The sequence below is a fragment of the Mauremys reevesii genome, linkage group 5 (assembly GCF_016161935.1).
Source record: "Mauremys reevesii isolate NIE-2019 linkage group 5, ASM1616193v1, whole genome shotgun sequence".
Taxonomy (NCBI): Eukaryota; Metazoa; Chordata; order Testudines; family Geoemydidae; genus Mauremys; species Mauremys reevesii.
In genome coordinates this window covers 20,187,928-20,213,861 of record NC_052627.1, presented here as the reverse complement: position 1 = coordinate 20,213,861, position 25,934 = coordinate 20,187,928, and the positions used below count along the sequence as shown (strand labels likewise).

Sequence of the window (25,934 nt, the reverse complement as noted above, 5' to 3'; positions counted from 1 at the left end):
TGTATTTTAGTACCTATACCCAGCATAGGCAGTGTAGTCCAGACTTTATGTTCTTTCCCCTACATAGAGCTGGATCTTGCAGCAGGAGTTTGCAATACTCAGTGACTGTAGGATGGGGTCCCGACCTTCAGTCCTTACTTATGTCCCAGTTAGGACAATTAGTGTGGGTGAGGGCTGCAGGTTCAGATTCAATACTGCAGTAATAAACCCATAAACTGGCCCAAAAGCCAAGTAGAAGGTGATTCCAGATGATCACTTTTTTTTTTGGTAAGGATTTGGGTTTTTATTTTCGGCCTTTGTATTTTTCCTACCCACTAAGTGCAGTTTGTCCTTGCAGACCCAAGACAGCTGTACATCTCTATTTATTTTTACTTTCTGGCTAGCGTTGTGCCCTTTTTACCCTGTGGGTTCCACACAATCTCAGGGGCAGGATGAGGGCAAAACCCCTTCAAGTTCATGCCTTCCTTTTTCACGTGTATTAGAAAGCATAGCAGTAAGCCCTCTGCTGAAACCCCCGGATGGTTTTAACATAGATTAGACATGATCAGCTGATCGGTTTCCAACACATGAAGCCTGCTTGTGAGTTCATTGTGTCTAGGTGCATTGTTCATGTTGCCTGAATCAGAAAGAGACTGTATTGACAAACCTCTGTTGGTTTTCCTGTGAAAAAAGGTGCATATTTTTATTTCAGTTAGTGTAACAAAAACCCTGACAATGCTGATATTTCAAATATTTTTTTCAATTTTACTGAGCCTGATGGTGCTTTTATCTATTTACTTATTTTAGCATTTGGTGGGAGGAGAAAAAACTGTACTATTCTGATCAACCTGCTCTTTTTCCCCTCCTTTAGGAGTGAAGTATCTTAGTTAACTTTGCTTTTTCCCCCCTTCTACACTTCCCTGTCTCTGCTGTTCTAGTGGATATATGGTCTGTGGGATGCATTATGGGAGAAATGGTTCGCCACAAAATCCTCTTTCCAGGAAGGGACTGTATCCTTGTGCCATTTGCTGCAGCTTCACCTATTTATTTATTCCTCTCCTTCATCTCATCCCCTCTTAAACATATAATAAATATACCAGGACTGTAAGGATAGGAGCAAAAAGTTGAATTTACGAGGTCTTAGTAATTTTGAGGGGGAATAACCCAATTCATGAAATGAACAAAAAATAAAGAAATCAAAATGGAAAAACAGATACAAGCTGAATTATTTCAATCCAATCTTCTTCTTTTATTATTATTTTAAAATCTTTAGTCTTCCTGTCTTATGTAAAAAGTGTGTGCCATATTAAGAAAGAATACAGAAAACAAATGTTTAGCATACCTTATTGATTACCCTTTCACACAAAAAACAAAACACTCTATCCTGGCCCATCCGATCCTGTAAATCTGTTTTTCTGCTTTACTGTTTTGGAAATGGTAACTTCATGAAGTTTGTGGTGACATCATAATCTTTTGCTCGCTAATGCATCATTGATATGGATTCATCTCAATGCTGTATGGGCTCAAAGTTGAGTCGATACAACATTTTTTTTCTAAAATTTTTTGACTTGCCTACTTTAAAACAACCGTATATCTGGTGTGATCTCCAAATTTGCCTGAAATCAGATTCCTGTTAATTTGAAAATGGACTTTCCTTCACTTGCATGAGGTCTGTGTCCCTCTTTGTCTTGATCATCTAAGCTTGGATGATATTCTTTTTACCACCTCTGAGGTGGTGAAAGTAATATTAGAAAATGAAAACAAAAGAGGAGATGTGTACTTGGCTTTTGACTTGGCAAAGGCTAAGCCAGAGGACCTGCTTGGGGTATATGAGATGTATGGGAAATTTATTTGTGCCCATCAGAATAAAAATGCAATAACATAACACATATTCTATTTTCCAAAAAAGGGGATTAATTATGACAGGTTGGCAGAAGGACACCATAAAAATCTGGCATCAGAAGACATTGGCAGTTAGTCTGGATTAAAAAAAAAACCTATTTTTAAAGACATAAGGTCATAGGCACTAATTATTTTTGCTGGCTCTCAAGTGATTCATGTAGTGTTTAACAAAGTTACATATGGATCTTGCAATTGGATTTATGTGGGAGGAGCCCCATCGAAGGCAATAACACATCGGTGTCCAAATGAATCCAGTTGCAGAACTGGGACTTTACAACAGTCATATATGATTTTCCCCCACGTGCATTCAATAGGGAATACTGCAGATATTATCATCTCCTACGTGCTAAGGAGAAAATAGCAAAGATATTAATGACTGCCACTGTATTCTCCTTGATTAATGTGGACTGGAAAGTGAAAACCTGAGAGACACAAAAAGAGACTTTGGATCACTGTTTAGAATTATTTTTAGTTGATTTTGGAGTCTCATCCTAAAAGGTGCTGAGTGCTTCCTGTGAAGTACTGGGTATCTTCCCCACTCAGTGAAGTCAATGGACATTGCGGGCGTAGAGCATCTTCAAGGTGCAGCTAGCAGTTTTCAAAATTGTGTCCTTAGATCATTGGGGCATTTCCAGTTTTATGATGGTATCAAGGAGTCATCGTCAATTTTTATCAATTGCTGTTGCTGTTTTCTCTGACTTTTCTTAAGGTACATGATGCTTAATTCAACTATTTATCAAACCTCAGGGGCCCAATCCAATGTCCATTACATTCACTGGGAGTGTTTCTGAAGTCAATGAACAAGAGATCAGATTCAGTATTTAGTTCATTAATCAACTGGAAAACAGTAAAAAATAATTACAAAGGAACAATGTAATATGATGGTTGATTGCAGCTCTCTTTTTTCATCAACAAGCAGGATGCTACAGTCATGTCTTTTTGCCTATTTGTAACAATCCATTTAAAAAACATAAATCCCAAACTTTTTTCAACACGACTCTTACTGTGGTACTTTCATCTGGCCATGTCAAAGTCACTGTTGTTAGTGTCTGATTGTTCTTTTTCAGTGGATAGCCAGAGAATATTAAAAAAAACCAAACATTTCACCGTCCAAATGTTCATTAAAATCATCTGAAGATATGAGAAAAAAGATTGTTGATTGTTTGGATCTCCACTCAAAGCCCAAGGCAAACTGTGGGATAGACCTGCTGTTTTAAATCATTGGAAATTGCCCCCTCTCCCCCCAAAAAAGTTAATTTATTGTGACCCTTTTAAAGCCAGTATTACTCTAGTTTGTTTGGGGGTGGAGAAGGGAGTTTTTTGTCAGGTGACTTGGGAGGGGGGGGAATACAGTGTATAAATTAATTCCCAAGATATTTATTTGTTAATCGATCTGAACCAAAGAATAATAAGAATTTTCAGTGTCAGAAAGCTGGATTGTGCGTGTGTCTGAGATTCTTTTTTTTCCCTTGCTCTATTTGGTAACTGTTTGAATGGGCAGGTCCAGTCAACCTTCTCGATACAGTAAGTCCCTGAAAAGCACTTAGGCAGCAGCAGCAGAAACCTCATCAAAAGCCTTCTTGACAAAACTTTTCTTGCAGTGCCTTAGAGCCTTTCTGATAACATTAAGTCTTCCAGCTGGGGTCTCTCTCTATAGAAATATAAATCATTATTTCTTTGTAATTGCTAAAGGGAATGGCTATTGTATTTGGTTTGCTGTAGGTCCATGATGCTGTCTCATTTGTAGCTTGGAACAGGAACCCACAATTGTACTGGTACAATAAACACAGAAGATTGAGAGCTGCTGGCATGTTTGAAGAAAAGGCAGGTTTAAATAACTCGGCATCCCAAAGCAGAATAATCATTGAATTGGGTCTATTAAAGCCTGCATGGAAATTAAAGAACATGGAGGACAGATTGAAGACTAATTGATGTTTATTATTAATGAGCTATTTGTAGGTGACTTTGCAAAAAGTCCTAAATTCTACAAAGATGTCAAGGTAATATTCTCATCCCAAGGGCTATGGGTGTATGCACATGCCTTCAGTTAGTGTTAATGGAAGTTATGCATCAAATTAGAATACGTCTCCCAGATTTATTACCAAATGTAATAACCAAAACTAGGCGATTTCATGAGAAAGAAATCCAGGTTTTGACATATTTCCAGCCTGAGTTGCAGACCAAAATGTTTCAGAAAATGTGTCAAATCCTGAGGTTCTTCCTCAGTTTTTACTCTTAATTAAGTCAGTAGGAGTTTGCTTGAGTAAGGACTTTATTTAAAAAAAAGAGGAAGGACCTTAGGATATAGCCAAGTCTGAACCCTTGGAAGCTGCGAAAACTAGACAGAACCTTTGAAACCTCTTGTGGTTCCCAAACTCTGACTAATAATGTCTACAAAACCTCATAAGATTTCAGTACAATGATAGGAACTGCACTTTGTGCACTATGTAATGGAAGCAAAACATGAAACATTATGTGAACTCAGTTATTTTTAAATGAGAAATTGGCTTACAGAGATAAGACGGACTGAAACCCATACTGACATTACACAGAGACACCCACCCACACTCATTCCTTCAAGGATTCTTTGCTGAAATATTAATTCTCACTTGGTTTTTTTTTATTTCCCCCAGTGTAGGGACATTTATTTTCTACAGTAGGAAAGTGACACTGTTTATTTCTGGCATGAAAATGGCTCTAGTTTGGAGTGGGGTACGTGTGTGTGTCAGAGAGATTCCTGAAGAAGGTTGAAGCTGAAATATTACTATAGTTATGAATTGCTATATTGAATTGTTCAGGACCATAAGGTACTGTTTTTTTTTTTAAAAAAAAAGGGTGGTGGGAGAACAAGATTCCAGCTTTGAAAAGCTTACAATCCAAGACAAGACTTAAGTGAGAAAAGAAGATGAAGATAGCAATAATAGGAACATGAGTTCAAACAGACTTATGGCTATCAACATGGAGAGCCAGATTTTCAAAAGTGACCAGCACTGACAACTGTGATCAGATTTTTTAGAAGAGCTCAGCTCCCATTTAAGCATCTAAAATGAAGTAGCCAATTTTGCAAATTACTCAGGCTCCAGCAGGTGCTACTGAGAATAATGAGTTAATAGATGGTGAAGTCTTCAAAAATCCGGCCTATGCAACATTTTTCTTTGATGAATTTATCTGTCTGGTTATGGATCGTAATTATATTTACTTCTACAGGAATATACAGTAGAAACTCAGAGTTGCGAACACGTCGGGATTGGAGGTTGTTTGTAACTCTGAAATGTTCGTAACTCTGAACAAAACAATATGGTTGTACTTTCAAAAGTTTACAATTGATATTGACTTAATACAACTTTGAAACTTTACTATGCAGAAGAAAAATGCTGTTTTCCTTTTTTTTAGTAGTTCACATTTAACACAGTCCTGTACTCTGTGTGTGTGTGTGTATTTATTTATTTTATGTCCTTTGGTCTCTGCTGCTGCCTGATTGTGGTGTATGGTTGACTGGTCAGTTTGTAACTCTGGTGTTCGTAACTCTGAGGTTCTACTGTACACACAGGAAATACCACATACATTATAGTGATCAGTGTGATCTAAAAAATACTGTTAGAAAAAGGAGTTGCCATCTATAGTTCTTGAAAGGTGCAATGAGAAGTTCTGTGTTTAGATATTGAGCGAGACTTATGTAATTACGGTTTGTTAGTGGGTGAGGCTAGCGTTGTGAATGACAGGTTCTGATGAGCGTTTTTTGTAAGAAATTATCTGTTCTTACCTTTGATGCAATTTCATGTTCAAAATTTATTGCTGATATTTCTATTTGTTCAGTGTAGTATTTTTCTTTTTAAAGACGCCTTTTGTTTAAAAGATCAGTAGTCATGAGACTTTAGCAAGAGGAGAATCAGAGAATTTCAAAATGGCTGGCATGTTTCTCAAACTTGATCATGGGGTGGGTGTTGACTTTTATTGTTTGGATTTTATCTATTTATTAGCGGAGTTGGCTTGTGCATGCATCAGTTTGAATTTGTATCCAGACACAAGCTTGGATAGGGGTTTTGGTTAGGGTGGGGATGGTCTGAGTTTCAGTAGTATTTTCCTCACAAAATAGGTCATCTGGCTCCAATAGACATCAGTGAAATTTGCATTCATATAGATGCTTGACCATTAACATTATTTTAACTTTTTGGACTCAATATATGTATATTCCATACATGTTTAGTTTACAGTCAGTGATACACAGGATATGCATATATGTGCAGACTCAGAGCTAAGGCTACGATTTAGTCACGGAGATCATGGCAGTCACAGATTCTGTGAGTTTACTGGACCTCTGTGACTTCTTGGGGTTCAGCTGTCAAAAGCTGGGGCTGGAGCCGAAGCTGTGGCTGTGACTGGAGCCATGCTCCCCTGTCCCGCATTGGGGGCTGCAACCAGTGCCATGTGCCCAGCCCCACAGCTTCTGCCAGGGGCTGCAGCCAGGGCCGTGCACTGTGCTCCTGCCCCACGGTGTGGGCTGCAGCAGGGGCCATGCGCCCCTGCCCCAGAGCTTCCACCAGGGGCTCAACTTGGGCCATGTGCCTCTGCCCAGCAGTGCAGGTGGCACCCCTGCCCCACGTTGGGGGCTGCAGCCAGGGCCGTGCACCCCTGCCCCACATTGGGGGCTGCATCCGGAGCCGTGCACCCATGCCTGATTCTGCCACACATAGGGGGCTGCAGCTGGGGCTGTATGCCCCTACCCTGTGGCTTCCACAGGGGTCTGAAACTGGGGCCGTACGCCTCTGCCCCATGGCTTGTATGGTTATTTTTAGTAAAAGTAATGCACAGGCCAGGGGCTCCGTGAATTTTTGTTGTTTGCCTATGACCGTTCCGTGACTTTTACTAAAAATAACCGTGACAAAATCTTAGCCTTACTCATAGCCAATTCCTATGTGCAATCCAAGTAAGTGGTTTGTACAGAGGGAAATCTCTGCATCTGGATTATCCCCAATAGCCTCATAAATGGCAGTGGAGATAATCTCTGGTTGTTTTTACAACACCAGCTTTAGAGGTTTGGGGATAGTGGATCTACGTAGTGGTGGCTCCACCCAAACTTCCCTTGTCCACTTGCCAAGACTTTTCTGCACTGAAGCAGGTGGAACCCCCTGGAGCCTGAACCCTCTGTAGGACATAGCAGTCTGGTCTGGGTGAACTCTCCATATGTTGCCTGGCCCCCTGCATAGCAGGCTCTCACCAAAATAGAACACGAGGGAGTGAATCGGGGAGGAAACTGATTAGTGAGTTCCTAATTTAGAATGGAGAGTATTTAAAAAAATTTTTTTTTCACACATCTGGCTGGGGTTTCATTTAGGACCAAGGTATTATTTCTTTCTTTCATTTAGGGTTTCCTTTACATCAACACTGGATTTAATTAGCCTTGGTGTTTGCACTGTGAGATAGTTCAAAGAAACATTACAATTACAGCTTATCTTTTTATAAGAATCAGATAATATGAATCTTAACAGATCCATTCTCCGTTTTCTCCTAGAAGATCACGGTTATCTCTTACTTCTGGAGAAAGCCATTTCCCCATATAAACAGGGGAGACTTCACAAGTAATTTAATCAAGTGGCGGTATAAACCAGAAAGGACAGTATCTAACTGACTGTGCATTAATCGTAAAGCTAAGTGGGCAAGAAATTGTATCTATTTGCAGTATTTAAGTGCTAGATGTTTTTCAAGGCACTATAAAAACTAGCACTACGATGCAAAGTGTCCGGTCTGCCTTTTAGCCAGGGTCCCGTGTTGGGGGGCAGATAGCGAGAGAGGTGCGCTCTCACAGCAGAAGCTCCAGAAGGCACAGTGGCTGAAGCGGGAGGATGACTTGGAGCTCTAGGAACACCAATGTTCCACCCTTCCAAGGAGAGCATGCCCACTCCCCAATGCACTGGCAAGCTCAATATATCTATATTGATTTGTGGCAAATTCTTGTCATGTTTTCTAATCTCGGTAATTAAGAGGTAGATTTTCAAAGGTATTTAAGTATCTGCTGATGCAGATGGACATCTTCAGGGATGTTTCAGTCAATGGGAGTTAGTGTCCAATCTACTCAGGTACTCTTTAAAATCCCACTTGGTGCCTATCTGCTGCTTAGGCAGCTAAATACTATTGAAAATCTAGCCATTAGTGCCTATATGTGTCCATATATAGAACCGAACACTTCAGCTTGCAGAGCTCAGATCATCTAGTTGCTGGGTTGAGAAGCACTTTCTGTGTTTTAAATTGCTTGCTTTGCACTAGCTTTTTTGTGAGCCTCAGAGGTATATATGGGCCTGATTCTCCACTCCATGACTCTGTTGTAACTTTATTAATGTTAACAGAGTTAGGCTGGTATAACAGAGTGGAGTTTCACAAACTGTATATAAAAGGGATATAGGTAAAACATTGATTGTCAAGGCAAGTAGGTACTTTAATTACCAAAATTAGTACACAAAACAAGAATTTACCACGGATTATAAATTGTTTCATTTTTGATTAATAAATGCATAGCCATATTATGTATTAATATTGTGGAGAGAGGGGCTATTGAAAGAGGAAATAATTAAAATACGCTTGGCTATAACCTCTGTGGCTCACAAAAAAAAAAGCAAGTTCAAGGCAAGCAGTTTAAAACAATACAGAAAGTGGTTCTAAACCCAACAGTTAGATGACCTGAGCTCTGCAAGCTGAAGAGTTGGGTTTAGACTACTTTTCATTGTATTTGGTTAAGTGTGTATTGGTTTAAATTGCTTGGCCCAGATGCTTTGCAAATTTACTCCCATTGTGATGATTTTTTTCTAAGAGCTATAGATGTACATTCAAGTACTCACTACTGCAGCTTCTTGTGACTCACTAATGGACCAGTCCCTAAGTCTTTCCACAGGAAAAGCCTCCCCCTGAAGCCAATGGAAGCTTTTCCATTGAGTGTTGTAAGGTGGGCGTGCCAAGTGCTAAGAAACACCTTTGGGCTAGATTGAGCATATACAATGTGCCTTGTTTAAGAGGTGCTACATGAGGTGCAGCTGCACGGGCCCAGGAGCAGCACAGGAAAGGAATCGTGCCATCTTCTCCTTCCTTGCTTCAGGCTGGGAGTAACAAACTACTGGCCCCTTACCAGATTACATCCCCCCACGTCAGCTCAGCTATGCTGGTAGGCACATTGGAGGGGCAGATCCAAATCTCTGCACACTAGCTCGGGGTGAAATAGTGAATGTGTGGAATGTGCTTAGCCCTTAGAGCCTGGAACCAAGCTCTGGAGAAAACACAGGGTGTGAGGCGTGACCCTCTCCCCCTTACGCCTGTGTGTGGTTGTGTAGGCAGGGCCACAATCAGGCCTTTTGTTAGTCTTGTGGGTCTACTGTGGATAAACTGTGACTGTGTTTAACTAGGTGAACATCATCTTTTCTGAATTCCCAGCAGGTGACTGCTTTGAAGTACCTTGCTGAATCGAGGACTGAAAGTAGAATATGGTCTCATGCTAGATTTGTTGGTATCCTGACAAATGTACATGCTAGAATTCACCATGATTAATATTAAACTCAGAAGCTCTAAATTAAAATTTTGTGTTTCTCTCAAATTCCCATAGACTTTGTACTCAGTTGCAGAGCGGGGAGATATAATTACTATGTATCTATGAATGTATAATATATGTAGAAAGAAAGAGAGAGAGCTAGCTCTAAACCTGTTAGGAAATCTGCAGCATTAATACTGTACCAATAAAATAAATTTCCATGCATCAAATCACTTGATAAAATTTATAATAATTTTTATAGTGCAGGTGTAAATTTTTATAGGGTGAGTGTACTGAAACTTTTTTTATTTTATGTAACTTTCTACCATATTTTTAAGAGGGATTTATTGAGGGAAAAGTATCAAAGCAAGCTGTCTGAAGCCCTTTGCTTGATTGGAACGTAATTATTCAGCTCAGAGGTAAATGCAGTCTGCTCACAGACTTAGTGTAGCCAAAGCATCATATCATCACCTGGGGAATCATTCGCACTGTGCTGCTTGGGAAGCATCCAGACAGTCTGCAAATGAGGTAATGGAGTTCATAGATGGCACTAGTCCACAGAAGGAATGGATTGGAAATATAACATTTTATTTATTCATGTTTAAACTATATAGTCTTGTCATGTATCCCTTCCATGCAATAGGAAATATACATGATGCACCATAATCTGACACCACACAAATCCTGTGGCACTTGGGAAATTCAGTGAGTCACGTATATTTTTAAATTGGAGTGACTCCAATGCACATTTCCATCCCAAGAAATTATTTTGTCATGATCATGGTAGTGTTAGGGAAGCCTCCAAAGACTGAGTAAGGCTTGAGAACACTCAGTACCTTCCAGAAAGTGCCGAGTCCTTTGCTGAATCAGCCTCCTAAGGTCTTATTTACCCCTGGCCAGAGAGCCAACACAGGTCTCTTTTGTAGACTTTCTTGAGTAGTGCATAGGCCAGATGCTGGCCCTCTGTCCATGAGGGAATTTAATCTCAGTGATTATTTACAGTCCGAAAAGTGTCTCTTTACTTCCACCCCAGTAGATCAGCAAATAGGTATATATGGGCAAACCTCAAAAGGTTCAGAGTTCAGATGCATTTTGAATAAGCATCTAAACATTTAGACACTTCTGTGAACTATCTGAATCACTTGAGTCTGTAGAATTGAGCTGGAAATCTAGTAGCAGCTTTTTTGCAGGATTTTTAGTAGATCTGCTTCACTTTCCATCCAGAGCCACCAGACGAACAGCTGTTCTTACACTATTCTGTTGCTTCCATTTACAGATCAGGAAACAGAAATAGACAACAAGGTACACAAACCTTTCTGACCCCTATCATTGCTACGAGGCAATCAATTAATGTTTGTATTGTTTATATGGGACTAGTGTTGTGTATGGTGTTTCAACGGCATAAAACAAGGCATGGCTTCTGCTCAGAAGACCTTATCTTCTAAGGGCTTGAGCCTATATGATGTTGAGCACATGGTATCATATGCTGAAGGTCCTCAACTCAATGGGAGTTGAGGGTGCTTGATATCTCACAGGAGGCATTGAGCATCTTGTAGGATTGGATCCTAATTAATACAGATAACTCAATAACTATATCATGGGGGAAGGAACCAGGGCCGGCTCCAGACCCCAGCGCGCCAAGTGCGCGCTTGGGGCGGCATTTTGCCGGCAGGGCGGCAGGCGGGTCCGGCGGACCTTCCGCAGTCATGCCTGTGGGAGGTCCACTGGAGCCGCGGGTCCAGCGGACCTCCCGCAGGCATGACTGCGGAGGGTACGTTGGTCCCGCGGCTCGGGTGGACCTCCCGCAGGCATGACTGCGGATGCTTCACCGGAGCAGCGGGACCAGCGAACCCTCCGCAGCTGTGGGAGATCCACTGGAGCCGCGGGACCAGCGGACCCTCTGCCGTCATGCCTGCGGGAGGTCGGCTGGTTCCGCGGCTCCGGTGCACCTCCCGCAGGCATGACTGCTTGGGGCGGCCAAATTCCTAGAGCCGCCCCTGGAAGGAACTGATGAGAGGGAGAGGCAATTATACAATCGGAGAGGAACACAGGCTGCTAGGAGATCAGTATCTTACATGGGAAGCAGATTGTAGAAGTATTTTTTGACTTTCTATATATTACTTTTTTGTTAATTTTCCCATGTTTTGTTTCTGTGTCTATTATTAATGTTTAAAGAAATAGCGAGGTGACAGAAAAGGAGCAGGCTGTAGTGGAAAGATACCCAGGAAAAGTGAGGTTAGAAGGAAGAGAGCAAAGTAATTTGAGTGGCAAGAAGTAGGATGCTGTTCCAGACATAGAGGAAAGTATGAAAAAGGCACAGGGTTGTTGGGAGAAGGGAATGGAGGGTACGTTATGGGGAGAGGGGTGAGCAGAGTGGAGGGATCAGGAAAGAATGAGAGCAAAGATATAAGCAAGGACAGACCTATGTGGAGCCTTGAGGTTGAGGACTAAGAGTTTGAACTTGATTAAGAAAGAGATTGGGAGCCAGTGAAGAGATTCAAGAAGGGCAGGAGAGGAAGACATGTGAGGTTAACCCTTTAAAGGGCTTGAGTTTGCATTCATGCCTATAAAAGGGCTCTGGTTTGGAGAGCAGCAGGAAAGCGGTTCTTAATATTTTCTAAACCAATTTGCCCATTCCCACCAAAATATCAAATGCCCCACTTCCCCTGAGGGCATTGCCTTTCCAGCTCAGTGAGTTGGGCTCTGTGGTGCAGTGGGAGCTGACCCAACACACTGCAGAATTACAGCTGTTAAAATGATTTTCCTCTTTAGTTGTATTAAAAAAACAACTACTACCAGGTACTGTGTTGTGATTACAACATGTGAATACATACTTATGGCATCTATCTTGAGATGTACCAGAGTTGCTATCAGCCAGTCCCACTCTACTGAGGACTGTCCTGGTTTTTCCCTTTGAAAGTTTCAAGTAAACAGCTGGATTCAGTTCTGTAGCTGGGACCATAGCTTCCAATAAGCATGAAGAGCTGGAGAAGTATTTCCCAGCAGAACTCCTTCAAAGAAACTCCCTTTAAAATGGACTTGGAGAAGTGAACTTAGTGCACTGACAAGCATATTCAGACTTCCTTGGGTTGTTCTCAGAGTTCACACCTCAGCACTTGCGTGAAATAGGTTTGGGCTGTTACATATTCTGGGCTGTATATATGCAAATGAGGATAGCAAGCATCACACTTTGCCTCAGAAATCCCACAACCAGCAGTGCTACAACAAGTAGCTATTCAAAGCAGGGCAGTCTGTTTCCAGTTCTCAGTGGACAGGTATCGGCATCATTAAAATAGAAACTATCACAAATGGGACTAACCTGGCCATCTTGGCAGAGGTGAAAAGGTAGAGTATAAAGCTGCCTCTTCTCCCTTTGTAGTGGTTCCTCTCTAGGTCAGAGCTAAGGCACAGTGGCATGGCAATGTGGGGAAAGATTGCACAGCTGCTGCCTGTTGTGGATAAACAGAGGACTCCTGGATCTGAGACTGTAGTGGGGATAGCTTTTGTGAACATGACATTGACATTCTCTCCTCTCATCAGTTTTAACCGGTGTAACTCCATTTTATTCAGTGGAGTTAGTCTTGATTAACACAAGACTAAATTAAATTTAGGATTAAGATTTAGATCTTGCTACTACATGTTTGTATGGAGCCTAGAACCAGAGAGCGTTGATTCCTAATTAGGGCTTCTGGGCACTATTGTAATATAAATAACAATGAGGTCTTTAGCCTCAAGCTCCTTACTGTTATTAAACGTATGCAGTGACAAATTTGGGGTCTTATTAGGGATTTTTAAATCTGTTTGTTAAAGAGAGAAAGGAAGCGAGAGATTGCATATTTTTCTCTGCAGTCATTGGGTCAAATCCCAAGGTTCTTACCCAGTCCGTATGGCATTGGAAATCTTATAAGAATTTGCTTCACAAAACTTCACAAGTAAAGTAGAATGCAAGGAATTCTTCCATTGCTGCCTTATAGTATGAAAAGAGTTTATAATTAAACCATTAGATCATTTTCCATAGAAATAATTTTTAACTAACATTTTGCAACAATAATATCATGAGACAGAAATTTCTTAAGATAATAAATATATTAGTAATGGTTGGACACATAACTATTTGCACTATTTTTTCCTGATATTCTATATAACATTTAGCTTGTGATGGAAGCAGCAGTAATTAGTTCTTCTGGGTATGCTTATTGCTACCAAGCAAGTAGCCATTTTTGGTGCTGATAAAGCTTCTCATCTGCTAAGTAAAACAACAGGGAACTAGAACTACAGTCAGGATTAAGATTTCCACAGTAAGTACATTTTCCTTAGAAACCAAATCCACTTTAAGCCACTGCTACAAAATCAGGGTTGGCCTGGAATCTTAAGAAGGAGTGAAAGCAAACAACATGACATTGGTCTCTCCCCACACAGATCCTGCACAGCAAAAACCAGTCTTTCTCTCTGGTGTGGAATATCATAGAAAGGAGTTGGCACATGCAGTTCAGTTTCAAGGCTTGCTAGCTTGTGTGTTTGTGCCGTATGATGTTAACAGCTCATCCTCACTGGCAATAGCAGGGAGGAGGAGAGCACCAATTTAATTACACGTTAGACTTCAAAGGCCTAATTCTGATATCCTTGATATCAGTGTAAATCATGAGTAACTTCCTTGAAACCAATTTGGATGCATCAATATCCACAGGAGGGGACTTAGGCCTCTGGTTTGCTCTGAATTACAGTCCAGAATGGCCAGTTTAGTGCTTTGTATCAGAGCTGTTCCATTATAAAGTTAGCATTTCCTATCATGTAGAATGAAAATCTTATGAGTTTCTCAGGACACCCATTCTGAACTAGCTGCTTTGTTGAGATTCAATAGAAGTGAGCCAACAGACTCCAAAGCATGCATTATTGAAACTGAATGATCTCAACACATTTTATTCACATTTCTGAATGAGAGGTGGATATGTTTTGTCAAGACCAAGCTTTCTTTTGTGGCTGTTGGCAGTTCAGATTTAAAAATGTGCATGGATCTCCTGTAGTTGAAAGGATGAAAGGGAAGTGATTTGCATATCTCCAATGAATACGAAGACCAGCATTCATTTACAGCGCAAACTAGTATGATCCTAAGTAATGAAAGCAAATGAGAACTTTAAAAAAAAATGAAATTCTTTAATTTTAATTGCAAACTTGCATGAACGCATAGTAGCTAACCAGGGGTCTTACTCAATTTCCAGGGTTTAATAGTATTGTCTCTCATTTTTGTGAGAAAAGAATTACTGGAGTCAGTTTTTCTCAGCCCAGCTATACTCTCATCAAACATATATATACAAGCACAGCTCCTCCAGATATACTTCTCAGTACCAACTGCAGGCTCCTGTACTTGGCATGATTGGATAAGTTGTCTTCTCATTTATTTGTTGTTCTGTTGCTGTGTTCTTGTTTACCTTCATTTCATTTTTGTTTTCAGTTGACATGTGGTCAGTAGGGTGCATCATGGGAGAAATGATTAAAGGTGCTGTGTTGTTTCCTGGCACTGATCGTATCCTTCCTAGCAGCCATTGGTCTCTATAGGTACTTTCAATCTCTTCCCCTCAGGCCCCTTGGTAATAGACTAGTGCTGATATACATTTAATGTATCTAAATAACTGGGATAAATCCCATTACAAAATGCTTGCAAAGCCTGTACCTTGTTATAATGTCTTTGTCTCCTAGTAAAAGGCTTACATGGAGAACACAGTGAGTATAGTACATGAAAGAATAAACACGATGCTATGTATTGTTCATAACTTCTGCTGGTAGCAGCCAGTGACCATCTGTTTATTAGTTATGTTGCACTATAATTGTCTCAAATTACCTTTTCTTATTTTCTTTTATAAATGACAATATTTTAATGTTCAAGTTATGTTTTATAGTGGGTACCATTAAAAAGCAAGGCTTACAATATGTATCAGTGAGTGGTAAATCATAGATACCACAGTTTAGGGAGAAGAGATGATAACTCAAATCCTACTTTTTGGTAAATGTTGATTTTTTAATGGCGATCACTGTACATAGAAGCACAATGCTATTTAACTAGGAAATGCTTTCTAATGTGGGATTTTACTTTTTATTATAACTGAGAGTAGTCTGGATTGTACTAACTTGGTGAGTCAAAACTCTCTGCTTTAAATCATTGTAATAGACTTCATTTTCATTATGATTTTAAAAAATGAAACTAGAGCAGATAAGCCTGTCCTCTCTCTGTTAAAGCAATTAATGGGATTTTATGGAAGTAGGGTTTTTTCATTATAGGTAGAATTCAGTATAGTTAGAGTTTCTAGGGGATTTTCTTGAGGTTTGGAAGAGGTAACCAGAGTATCACAGCTAAATACATTGTATTTAAATACATTATAAATTATAAATTATATTATAAATACAAAGTATTTAGCTATGACACTCTGATTACCTTTTCTAGACCTGAAGAAGAGCGCTGTAAAACTCAAAAACTTGTCTCTTTCACCAACAGAAGTTGGTCCAATAATATATATTTCCTCACCCGCCATCTCTCTAGCATATCTTGGGACCATCACAGCTACAGCAATACTGCAAACAAATATAGTTAAACTTATTTTAAATCAGTGGGCGTAAGGGCCCAATAAACAGAGTGTGCTTTTTAGTCATTGTACAGTTCTGCACTTACTACACTGAGGAATTCTTTTTTTTCCTGATTAAAGGTACCATTGAGATTTCTACACAAACTTCAATAAATACTTCATTATTTTAACATCTATCAGTCTGATATTTCAGTTCACTCAGATGTAACTCAAAGGAATTACAACAAGAACCATTTGGACCATTAAGTTTATAGATTTTATTTCTCATGTGGACCCTGTACTTATAAAACACCAAGAGGGAAGAGTAGGGAGAAGTCTTCAGGTGTTAGCTACATATGTGGCTACAAATGCATTATGTGCACTGTAATCTCTCTGATTGTCATTTTTGTGCTATCACTTGCTTGCTAGATTAATTTTTCATGCATCTGATATATTCACATTGATATCTTTAAAGGGTATAATTATTTGATTAATGTGGGGAAATAGTAATATCTAAAGACTTGTAAGAAAAAAAAAGAAAAAGAACACCCCCCCCCGCCGATCTTAACTGCCTTCAATACAGTAGTTTCTGATTTCAGTCCATATGTTTGATGGATACGTGGCTGAAATATGTGCTGCTCCTGTTCCCATTGAAATTAATGGCAAAACACCACTAGATTTCCATGGGAACAGGACTTGGACCCAGAAAGCATGAATTGGGCTAGATTCTCTGCTGTGTGAATCGGTGTAATTCCAGTTAGCACTAGCTAAGGATTCAGCCCAGGATGTGTTTCTGTGTGTTCTATGGAAATTGTGGGATAGGGTGAAGCATTCAGACTGCTATAGCTCAGCGCTGTAGTTCCATTGTTCGTTAGGCTGATAGCTTTAGCTTTGTTAGATTTAATTAAAAATGTTACCAGGAAAAGGTATAAAACTATTTGAACATGCCCTAAATATTAATTTTAAAAGATGAGTTTACCGCACACAGCTTTATACTTATTAAAAATAAATCAGAAAAAGCCTCTTTAATTAAAGTATTAAATTCAGTTTACTATAGCAATAATTCCCAGAAATCAGCCATTAGCAACTGCTGATTAGTTTGGGATTATTCCTTAATTGAGTTCATTTGTTCTCCTCATATGTTTAGCATGATTGGGGGTCTGGTCCATGACTAGGACTCTTAGGTGCTACTATAATAATAAATGATATTAGCAACAAAAGTTTATTATTTGTGTATATATTTATGGTGCTATATGTGCACTGTATTTTACGTGCAACTCTGCTGTAATTTTCAGCAGTTCCCTTACTTTCTTCACTGGTACTCTGCTGCAATTTATAAATTCTCTTTCAAACAGTCGAACTTGCTTCTTGAAAAAAACATTATTTTCTAATGCATGTCATAGCAACCAAATCCAACTCCTCTTATCACCGTTCAGAGACTAAGGGGATCTGATCCTGCAAGGTGCTGAGTGCCCCTTGAAACTACTGAGCTCACAATATCTAATGCAGTGAATGGAAATTGGGGGTAATCAGAAATGTAAAAGATCAGGCCCAAAATGTGTTCTGCTTCAGTTCTTTGGTTCAAGTTATGCTCTTGAACTCTGAATTCATTGGAGTCACACAACCAATATTGACACAATATGGAGTAATGCCAGCAGGAAGTAAGGTCTATAACCTTTGTGACCCTGATTCAGCAGAGCATTTAAGCATTTTCTTAATTATAAGCATATGCTTCATTCACATTCATTCCAGTTGGATTCAAAGGTATGCTAAAATTAAGCACATGCTTAAGTGTTTTGCACAAGTAGGGCTTTTATCATTACTCTATCAAGTAAATATCACATAGGAGGAACCTGTGGATATTTATAGCAACAGAAGACTTACAAATCTGATTTTTTTGTTGTTATTGCCAGGTGTAAGAAAGAAGGGAAATTGGTTAAGAAAGTCAGTGGACCAAATTTTGTTCTCAGTCAAGCAGAGAGAACCTGTGAGAATATTTTCTGCAAATATCTGTTTCAAATAACAAACAAAATTTGATTTGAAAAGTGTTTGTTATGCTTTTACATTCGCCTTGCATCAACATTTGAACACTCAAGACTAACACAAATACTCATGAAAAGCAATTACAAACACAGACGCTGACTTTTTTTTCCCCCAGTGGGTGCTCCACCCCTGCTCTGCCCCAAGGCCCCACTCCTGCTCTGCCCTTTCCCCGAGGCCCCACCCTCATTCTGACTCTTCCTGCCCTGCCCTTTCTCCCCCTCTTCTCCTCTCCACCTCCCCCGAGCGCCTCCTGGCAGCTGCTTGCTGGTCTGCTGGCCAACGCTTGGCCCACCAAACAGCTGATCAGCAGCCAGCCAGGAGCCCTGGAACCACAGTGGCTGGTGGGTGCTGAGCACTCCCTATTTCTTTCCGTAGGTGTTTGAGCCCTGGAGCACCCCTGGAGTCAGCATCTGTGATTACAAATTCAAAAACTTGAATATTGACCAAAACCGAATTTTAAATTGTATATTTGATTATAAAATTCACAGTTTGCAAGTCACATGAGTTTGGTTTGGTATATAATCACATGATATTGTTTCTGTTTTCTGAATTGGATGGCTTATGTAACAAACCAAAATAGCTAGAATTGCAAATTTTACAAGCAAATATGATTGTGGACAAATTGCAAGCAGGTCTAGCTCTGTTTTACCATTGTAAACCCTCCAAATTAATTGGGTGTACACAAGTGTTAGCGAGAGCAGAATTTAGCCGTTATTCTTTTACAAGTCGTCTCTGAGAAATGATCAAATTGTAGATGGAAGTTTTACATCGTTAACAGTTCCTTCAGTCTTCATTGGCTCACAATTGTAAAATGCTGCACTCCTTTCCTAGTGTTTTCAGTGTTCGACTATGCTACAGCTGGTTAAAAGGAGGTGGAACACTTTTTTTGGTTCCGTATTTGCCTCTGTCCAGTCTCAGTTGCAGCAACGCTGGGATTTATGGTTGAGAGCCTACAATTCAGGACCTTCAATTAAGGGATGAATTGTGGCTTTTTCACCAGCTCTGAGCAAGATTCTGCCTCACAGTTTCCTCTTGTTTTGCATGTACTCCACTCTCTTGGGTAGGGGGAGAAGGGGCATACCAGCCCCACAGAGAATGCCCTTGTTCCCACAATGCTACCTGTGATTTGAGTCGCCTGCACAAAGGAGTAATGGGTGCCTCACTCACCCTAATTCCTGTGGCTAGCTATGAAAGCAAAGATTATGCATAGCTTTATTTATTTATTTATTTATTTATTTTAAGAACAGCTTCCAAACAAATTTTGTAACCTTTCACTAGGAAGTTTGTGACTGCAGTGGTGTGAATGCATATGGGAATGTATATAATGACCATGTATTGGGAAAATCTGATGGTGTCGTGTGTAAACTTTTATCAGCATGAGTATGGGATGGCCATGTGACTCAGCATTTATGAAGCCATATTCCATCACACAATCATGAATTCTGTGTATGCCACATAATTTTTTAAAACTATTTTAGAACTGTCTTAGCAATTTTTAAAATAATTGCTTCCATCTGGAAAACCAGATGCCTTACAGCATGTATCCAACTGTACAGGACTCAAGGATGGAAGTATACCAAATCCATTTTACAAGCCTTTAAAAGTGACCTAGAATAGTTTTTTCTATAATTAATAATGTTACATATGGCTTGACATCAGGGTCTAACAAGGCTAAGAACAAATGCCTTATACTATAGGAAAAGGAGATTTTCAGATTTCTAATGGTTTAGCTGCTAGTTTAAAAGCTCCCATTTCTATCCTGATGAATCACAAGATATTGGACTTCAAACCTGTCGTTTGTTCATGACTAAATGTTGCCCATTCTAGACCTTGGTCCTCTAATTTTGAAGGACAGTTGACACATTTACAGATAAAGAAACAGCGTATGTACCTTTTTCCACCACATATGATCATTACTGATAAAGTGAAACGGTACTTATAAAGGACCTACATATAAACAGTTTTCTCTTTCACTGTACGAATGGTGTGTAGATATAGATATGAGAGAGCACGTGAAAGAGAAAATGAAAACGCAGATGAAAAAAGTAAAAAGGTGAAAATTAAATGCAGTTTGTTTAATTATTGCAGAAATGTATGGGTGTGTGGGTATGTATGTATGTATTATAGGTGAGGCTATAGGTAGCACCACCTATTATTAGGGTTTGCTGACAATTCCCATTATAAGATCTTGTTTTCAGTTGCTTAAGACTTTGCCAAATCTAACCATTTGGGCTGAAATTATCCATATCATTTATCTGCCTCAGGATCAATGTTTTTTGAATATTTTAGCCATTTCCAAGAATGAGGCTAGGGAAAAAATACGTTGCTTTGCCCGCGTTAAAAAATTCTGGTGACCATGCTCTTAGCAGGGACTTTAAATTTGGCAAGGGGTGGCCTTATGTTTCAGAGATATGCCTTTTCTTGTCTCTAAAAATTCACCACTATCTGGCCAATTAGAAAAATTGCAATTTGCACGTGCTTGGCAGAGACTTCTTAAATTTTAGTAGCTAAACTCCCTGAAGATTCCATTGATGCTGAGCATGCTCCTGCTAAAGTGGTTTGTCTGAGGTCAATCCTTGACTATGGGACCACAGTCTTTCTTTTATTATTATTATATGTCTACAATTGTAGAAAGAATTCTATTATTTTGAGAAATAATGGTACAGTATGTTTTCCCTTAGGGCCAAATCCTGTTCTCCTTAGATGTGTGATTAGTTCCCACTGGCTTAAATTTACTCAAGCAGGTAATACCACTGAAGTGTGTGAGCGAAATCTAGATTAAAAACTGTGGAACAAACTCTGCTCACCTTTCTCACAGGTGGCTTCAATGGAAATACTCCTCTGAGTTATGTAAGGAAGATTGAGCCAAGTATCATTATTCGTATGTGCCCCAAAAATTGGCGCTAAAGGTTACACATTCAACCTTAACTTCTGAAGTTCCTGACTTGGTCAGGGCTTAATTGTGCAATTTTAACTTTGCAAAAATATTTTATATTAAAGTATTTTCCTGGTATAGATTTTTGTTTTGTTTAGGAAAATAGTTATTTTAATCTTGGGATAAGGATGTGATTTTTACTGACTAGTAATGGTGAAAAAACTCTTAAGAGAATGTTACAGTTTAAAAAAAAGGGTTGGAAGTTTTGGAAATTCCAATTTAAGAGTCCACTCTCAAGATAAACCTTCACCCAAATGATGTTAACTTTGCGCTCTTCCCTTGCCAAGCTTCCATCCTGCACACATGTTGCCCCTTGAGGTTTTAACGGTGATATTTTGCTGAAGAACTCTTGACGAAGAAGATTGAGATAAGGACTTTTGAAAGTCAGTTTACTAAATCCATATATGTGCATAGTTTTACTGTGTTGTTGAGCAGCAATGGAATATGTAAGTGGCCTTTATGTCTTTTATGCCCATATATCTGTGATATGATAGTGATCCCAAGTCACACCACTCCATGTGATGTATTTAATTTTGGATCAAGTCTTCTCATAGAGTTTAAGGCCAGAAGGGGCCACCAGATCATCTAGTCTGATTTCCTGTATATCACAGCCACCAGCACAACTCAGCATCTGTGCACTAAACTCAATGACCAACGTAAGACCAAGTATTACAGTTTGCAGGAGACTAGACTGTTATGTGCCATAGGCAGACAGTAGGAGAGACTGAGATGCACCAATGCATGAGGCACCTGCGATGCAGGGAATTGATTAAGTGAGATATACCCAGATAATTCTAGCAAGTGACCCGCACCCCCACACTGCAGAAGAAGTTGAGAAAACCCCAAGGTCACTACTAATCTGAGCTGTGGAATTTCTTTCCCGACCTCGCATATGGTGATCTATTAGACCCTGATCATGTGAGCAAGAACCAAATAGCTGTAGCCCTGGACATAGTGAGCCTCATTCTTATTTACACTAAGTCCACTTTATGCTTCTGCAGCAAAGTATATTTACACCTATTTTAAGGGCCCTTTTTACTACCTGGGTATGATCCTCAGTTGACATAAAATGTCATTGACTTCAATAAAGCTATGATGATTTACACCAGTTGAGGATCTGGCCCTTAGAATGACAAAAGTTGTCATAGTATAAATAAGAAATTGGGCCCAATGGCTAGAAGTCTCAGATTGTGACATCATTTTTACATTTGAAACCACGTGTACTTTTGGGTATTGTCCTAAATGATTGTACTCAAATGTGGTCACATTTTGTGAAGAGATGTAAAAATCTTGCTTTTGTTTTTGCTTTCGTGGGTGAATGTCTATGGTCTTAAAGAAGACGGGACTATTTCACCCTAGCAATGTAAGTACCTGTTAACTTCAGTCAAAAATGCCTTAATTGCATGTAATTAATCTTACCCACAAGAATAAGGTCCTGTCCACTTAGATTCCCTCTCTATTTTGGAGTCACTGATGTGATTAAGATATCCATTGCCTTTAGTTTTTTTTTGCCTTAGTTTTGATTGTTCTGGGGTGGGAGAGAGAGAGGGGAATAAGTTAAGGTGATTTGGGTGACCTTAACTAGATATGTCAATATTTTCTAATATGTTTTGGTTTTTAGTCCTCCAACTTCTAAGCTTTCCAACATTCGTGAGTTTGACAAAACTTTCTTTTAAAGTTTCCTCCTGACTTTAATAAATAATATTTTTACATTTAAAATTGGGATAACAATATTTTTTGTGGGGGAGGGAATTTCCTTAGAATTTTTTTTAAAATAAGTTTTGTATAAATGCCCGTGACACTTCAGTTTCACCTGTAACTTTCTAAAGAGTGTACTGATGACTCTGATGTTAAATAATAAGTCTGAGTCAATTAGCACAGCATAACAATGTCATGTATTAAAATAAAAACTTTAATGTGAAAAATGTTTTCTCTGAGGCTGTGAATATCCTAAGGAATACATGACCTGATGGTTCAAGCGTGGCATTTGTTTACCTTGTCGGTCTATCCAAAGAGTATTGGAATGAGTACAGATCCCCGGGGAAATCCGTTGTTTATATGACATGGGTGACTTGAAACAGCTTCATACTTCACAATCACAAGTCACCCATGTCATGTCTCCCACCTTGGCAACTAAGTTTGTGTACACCATTGACATCTGGCTTGAAATAGCTAGAAGAAGCTTTTAGGCGCAGGAATTCTGCCTGTCATTGGACTTTGACACCTTGGCCTAAAACTTTTTGAAGCGGTGTCTTAAACTGCATGCACTAAAGACAGTATCATCTTGTTTCTATCTTGCCAAACAGTTAGCTCATCGACAGCTGCAGGTCCTTCTGAGCAATTAGACAATTATTTTTGAAGTGTACCCTATTTATCTGGGGATAAAGCTTGACTACACTTTGTCCTGTCAAAAACATATCAAGAAGATGCAATTGAAATCAAGCCAAGATTTGCACACCTCCACAGGCTTGTTGTCAACTCATGGGGCAGTAGTGCTGCAACCTTATGGACATCTCCCAGTGCCCTAATTATTGCACCTACTGAATACTGTGTTGGGAGCATGGGTCTCCAGTCGTCATTGTGGATATTGGACTTAATGATCAACTCTGCCTTTGTATCATCAGTGGTGTGAGCTGGACAACTCCAGTTTCTAACTTTCTGCTCCTGGCTGGCACTGTTTCCCTGGCAATTAAGTGAGAAGTCAGGGCCCTGGCTGCATTACTATGCGCAGCTACGTATCAAGACAGCTTACTTCACAATTTCATCGGAAAGCCCCATAAAAAATAGTAGTTAAAGTCAAAGACGTCCCTTTTCTGAAATAGTTGAGCCTCTCAGACAGGACATCAGACATGATCTTTCTAAAGCGTGGCAGCAACATGTCATGTGGGACAATATTTTGGATCGATGGCAAGTTTCTTGGCAGATAGACAACTCAGATCTGTGTCCCCTAGCCTGTCTGGATCAGCTCTCACATGCCCCTTAGAACAACCATATGAACTGAAAGATCTTTCTTCATTACAGCAGGATATGTTGTGTTCATGGGCGGTTTAACTTACATCTTTACTGTTGCGGCTGCTAGAGCTCCCCATCCTGCCCCTACAAAACTCAAGAACAAACAGCATGCCATCTGGTTATGAACTGCCCTCTTTATCGTCTTTCTGGTGCTTGACATCTGTGGATGCTGCTGCCATTAGAATGGCTACGTCACTTACCCGACATCTAATTAATTGTTTGTGCTATCAGACACCATACACCAGAAGTCTATCCAAAGCTCTGAATCGCTGCTAAAGACCAAGCAGGCATTATAATTAATATACCTGAAACCATAAACACATTGTAATGTACACATCTGGACCCTGCCTTTATCCTAAAATATGAATTGCTCCCCCACTTTATTAACTAAATCGTTATTCCCTGTCTACTACCCAAAACTAATGAAAAGCACTTTTCCTTATTGAGCCCAGGGGAAGCTTACTTCACCTTAAGTCTGCATATATCATCATGGTGGTTGTGTTTCCTGATGCCACTCCATTCACCTCATTTCTGTTGCCATGCAAGTTACATTCACACTCTTCCATTTACCGATATGCAACCTAGCCACTGTTCACATCATATCTGTTTTTGACCACTACATATGCATCTAGGGCTCAAACTTAGACATTTGTTTTAAATCAAAGTTTATATTTTGCAGCATTGAGGACATTGTTTCTGCCCACTGGCCAGGGAAAGCAAGTGGTTTTCCAAGCCCTGAATATCTAGATGCTGTGTCACTGCAGCATTTGACCACTCTTTACAAGTGTCCCATTTCCCCTCTGGGTATTTGTCACTGACTCTGATCAACATTGGGGTGGAAAGGTATCTAGGATGAGACATTTTTCCCTGGTGTAAAGCCATTTATGTCAATGGAGTTACACCAGAAAGTTCACCATGGATAAATTTGATCCAGTAACTCTACAAAACCAGACACTGAAATGGGGTGCTACGGCCTGACCAATATGCAACTGTACCCTGTCATGCATTTGACTTTTAGAAAGTAATGGACAAGCTAAGTGCAGGTAAATAGAAAGAAGTAACAGTAGAACTAAAATATACTAGTGTGAGTAAAGCAAGCAGCAACCTAGACTCATTTTTCTTCTGTACTTTTCTTCCCCATCTTTTATTACTAGGGATTTATCTATAAAAGCAGCTTCATTGTTTTACAGAACTCATCTGTTTCTGCTATGTATTCCTCCTTTTAAATCCTGATCCTGTGCTATGATGACACAAATCATAGATTTAGTCAAGTGGAAGACAACCAGAAGGAAATCTTAAGGAACAAAACCCCTATTCATTCACCTTTCCCAAGTAAGAACATAAGAACATAAGAAAGGCCGTACCGGGTCAGACCAAAGGTCCAACTAGCCCAGTATCTGTCTCGACACAGTGGCCAATGTGCCCCCCCTGAGGAGGACCTAACACACACAATGATCAAGATCTCTCTCTCTCTCTCCCCCATCCCATCTCTGACCTCCAGAGGCTAGGGGGGACATTCTTACCCCCCATCCTGGCTAATAGCCATTTATTTTATGCACTTATGAATTTATCAGTCCTTTTAAACATTGTTATAGTCCTATAGCCCTCACTCTCCCCTCAGGTAGGTAAGGAGTTCCACTGACTGCTGCTGCGAGAAGAAAAAACTTTTTTTTTTTTTTTTTTTAAACCTGCTATTAATTTTCATTTCCCCTAGTTCTTGTGTTTATGTATTAAATATAAGTAATAAACTTTTTTCTTTCCACTTTCTCATCATCACTCATGATTTTATATACTCTATCATGTCCCCCCCCTTTCTCCTCTTTTCCAAACTGAAGAGTCCTAGCCTCTTTAATCTTTTCTCTTATGGACCTCTCTCTAAACCTAATCATTTTTTTTGCTCTTTTTTTTTTTTTTTTAGAATATCTTTTTCTTTTTTGAGGAGAGGGAGGACATCTGTACTGTACAGTGTAGTGGTATGGATTATGGAGGGCAA

General features: G+C 39.7%; 1 protein-coding gene across 6 annotated transcripts in view; it reads left to right on the top strand.

Annotated features, from left to right (window-relative positions):
* Positions 1–25,934, top strand: part of MAPK10 (mitogen-activated protein kinase 10) — a 388,740-nt gene that overhangs the window by 312,804 nt on the left and 50,002 nt on the right. For 4 of the 6 annotated variants that reach the window (XM_039539662.1, XM_039539666.1, XM_039539664.1 and 1 more), the window contains one exon: positions 918–989. In XM_039539662.1, the coding sequence (XP_039395596.1) occupies positions 918–989 (72 nt within the window). Of the gene's footprint in view, positions 1–917; positions 990–9,303; positions 9,374–14,846; positions 14,919–25,934 lie in introns of all 6 variants that reach the window. The other 2 variants (XM_039539665.1, XM_039539668.1) reach the window with 2 other exon arrangements.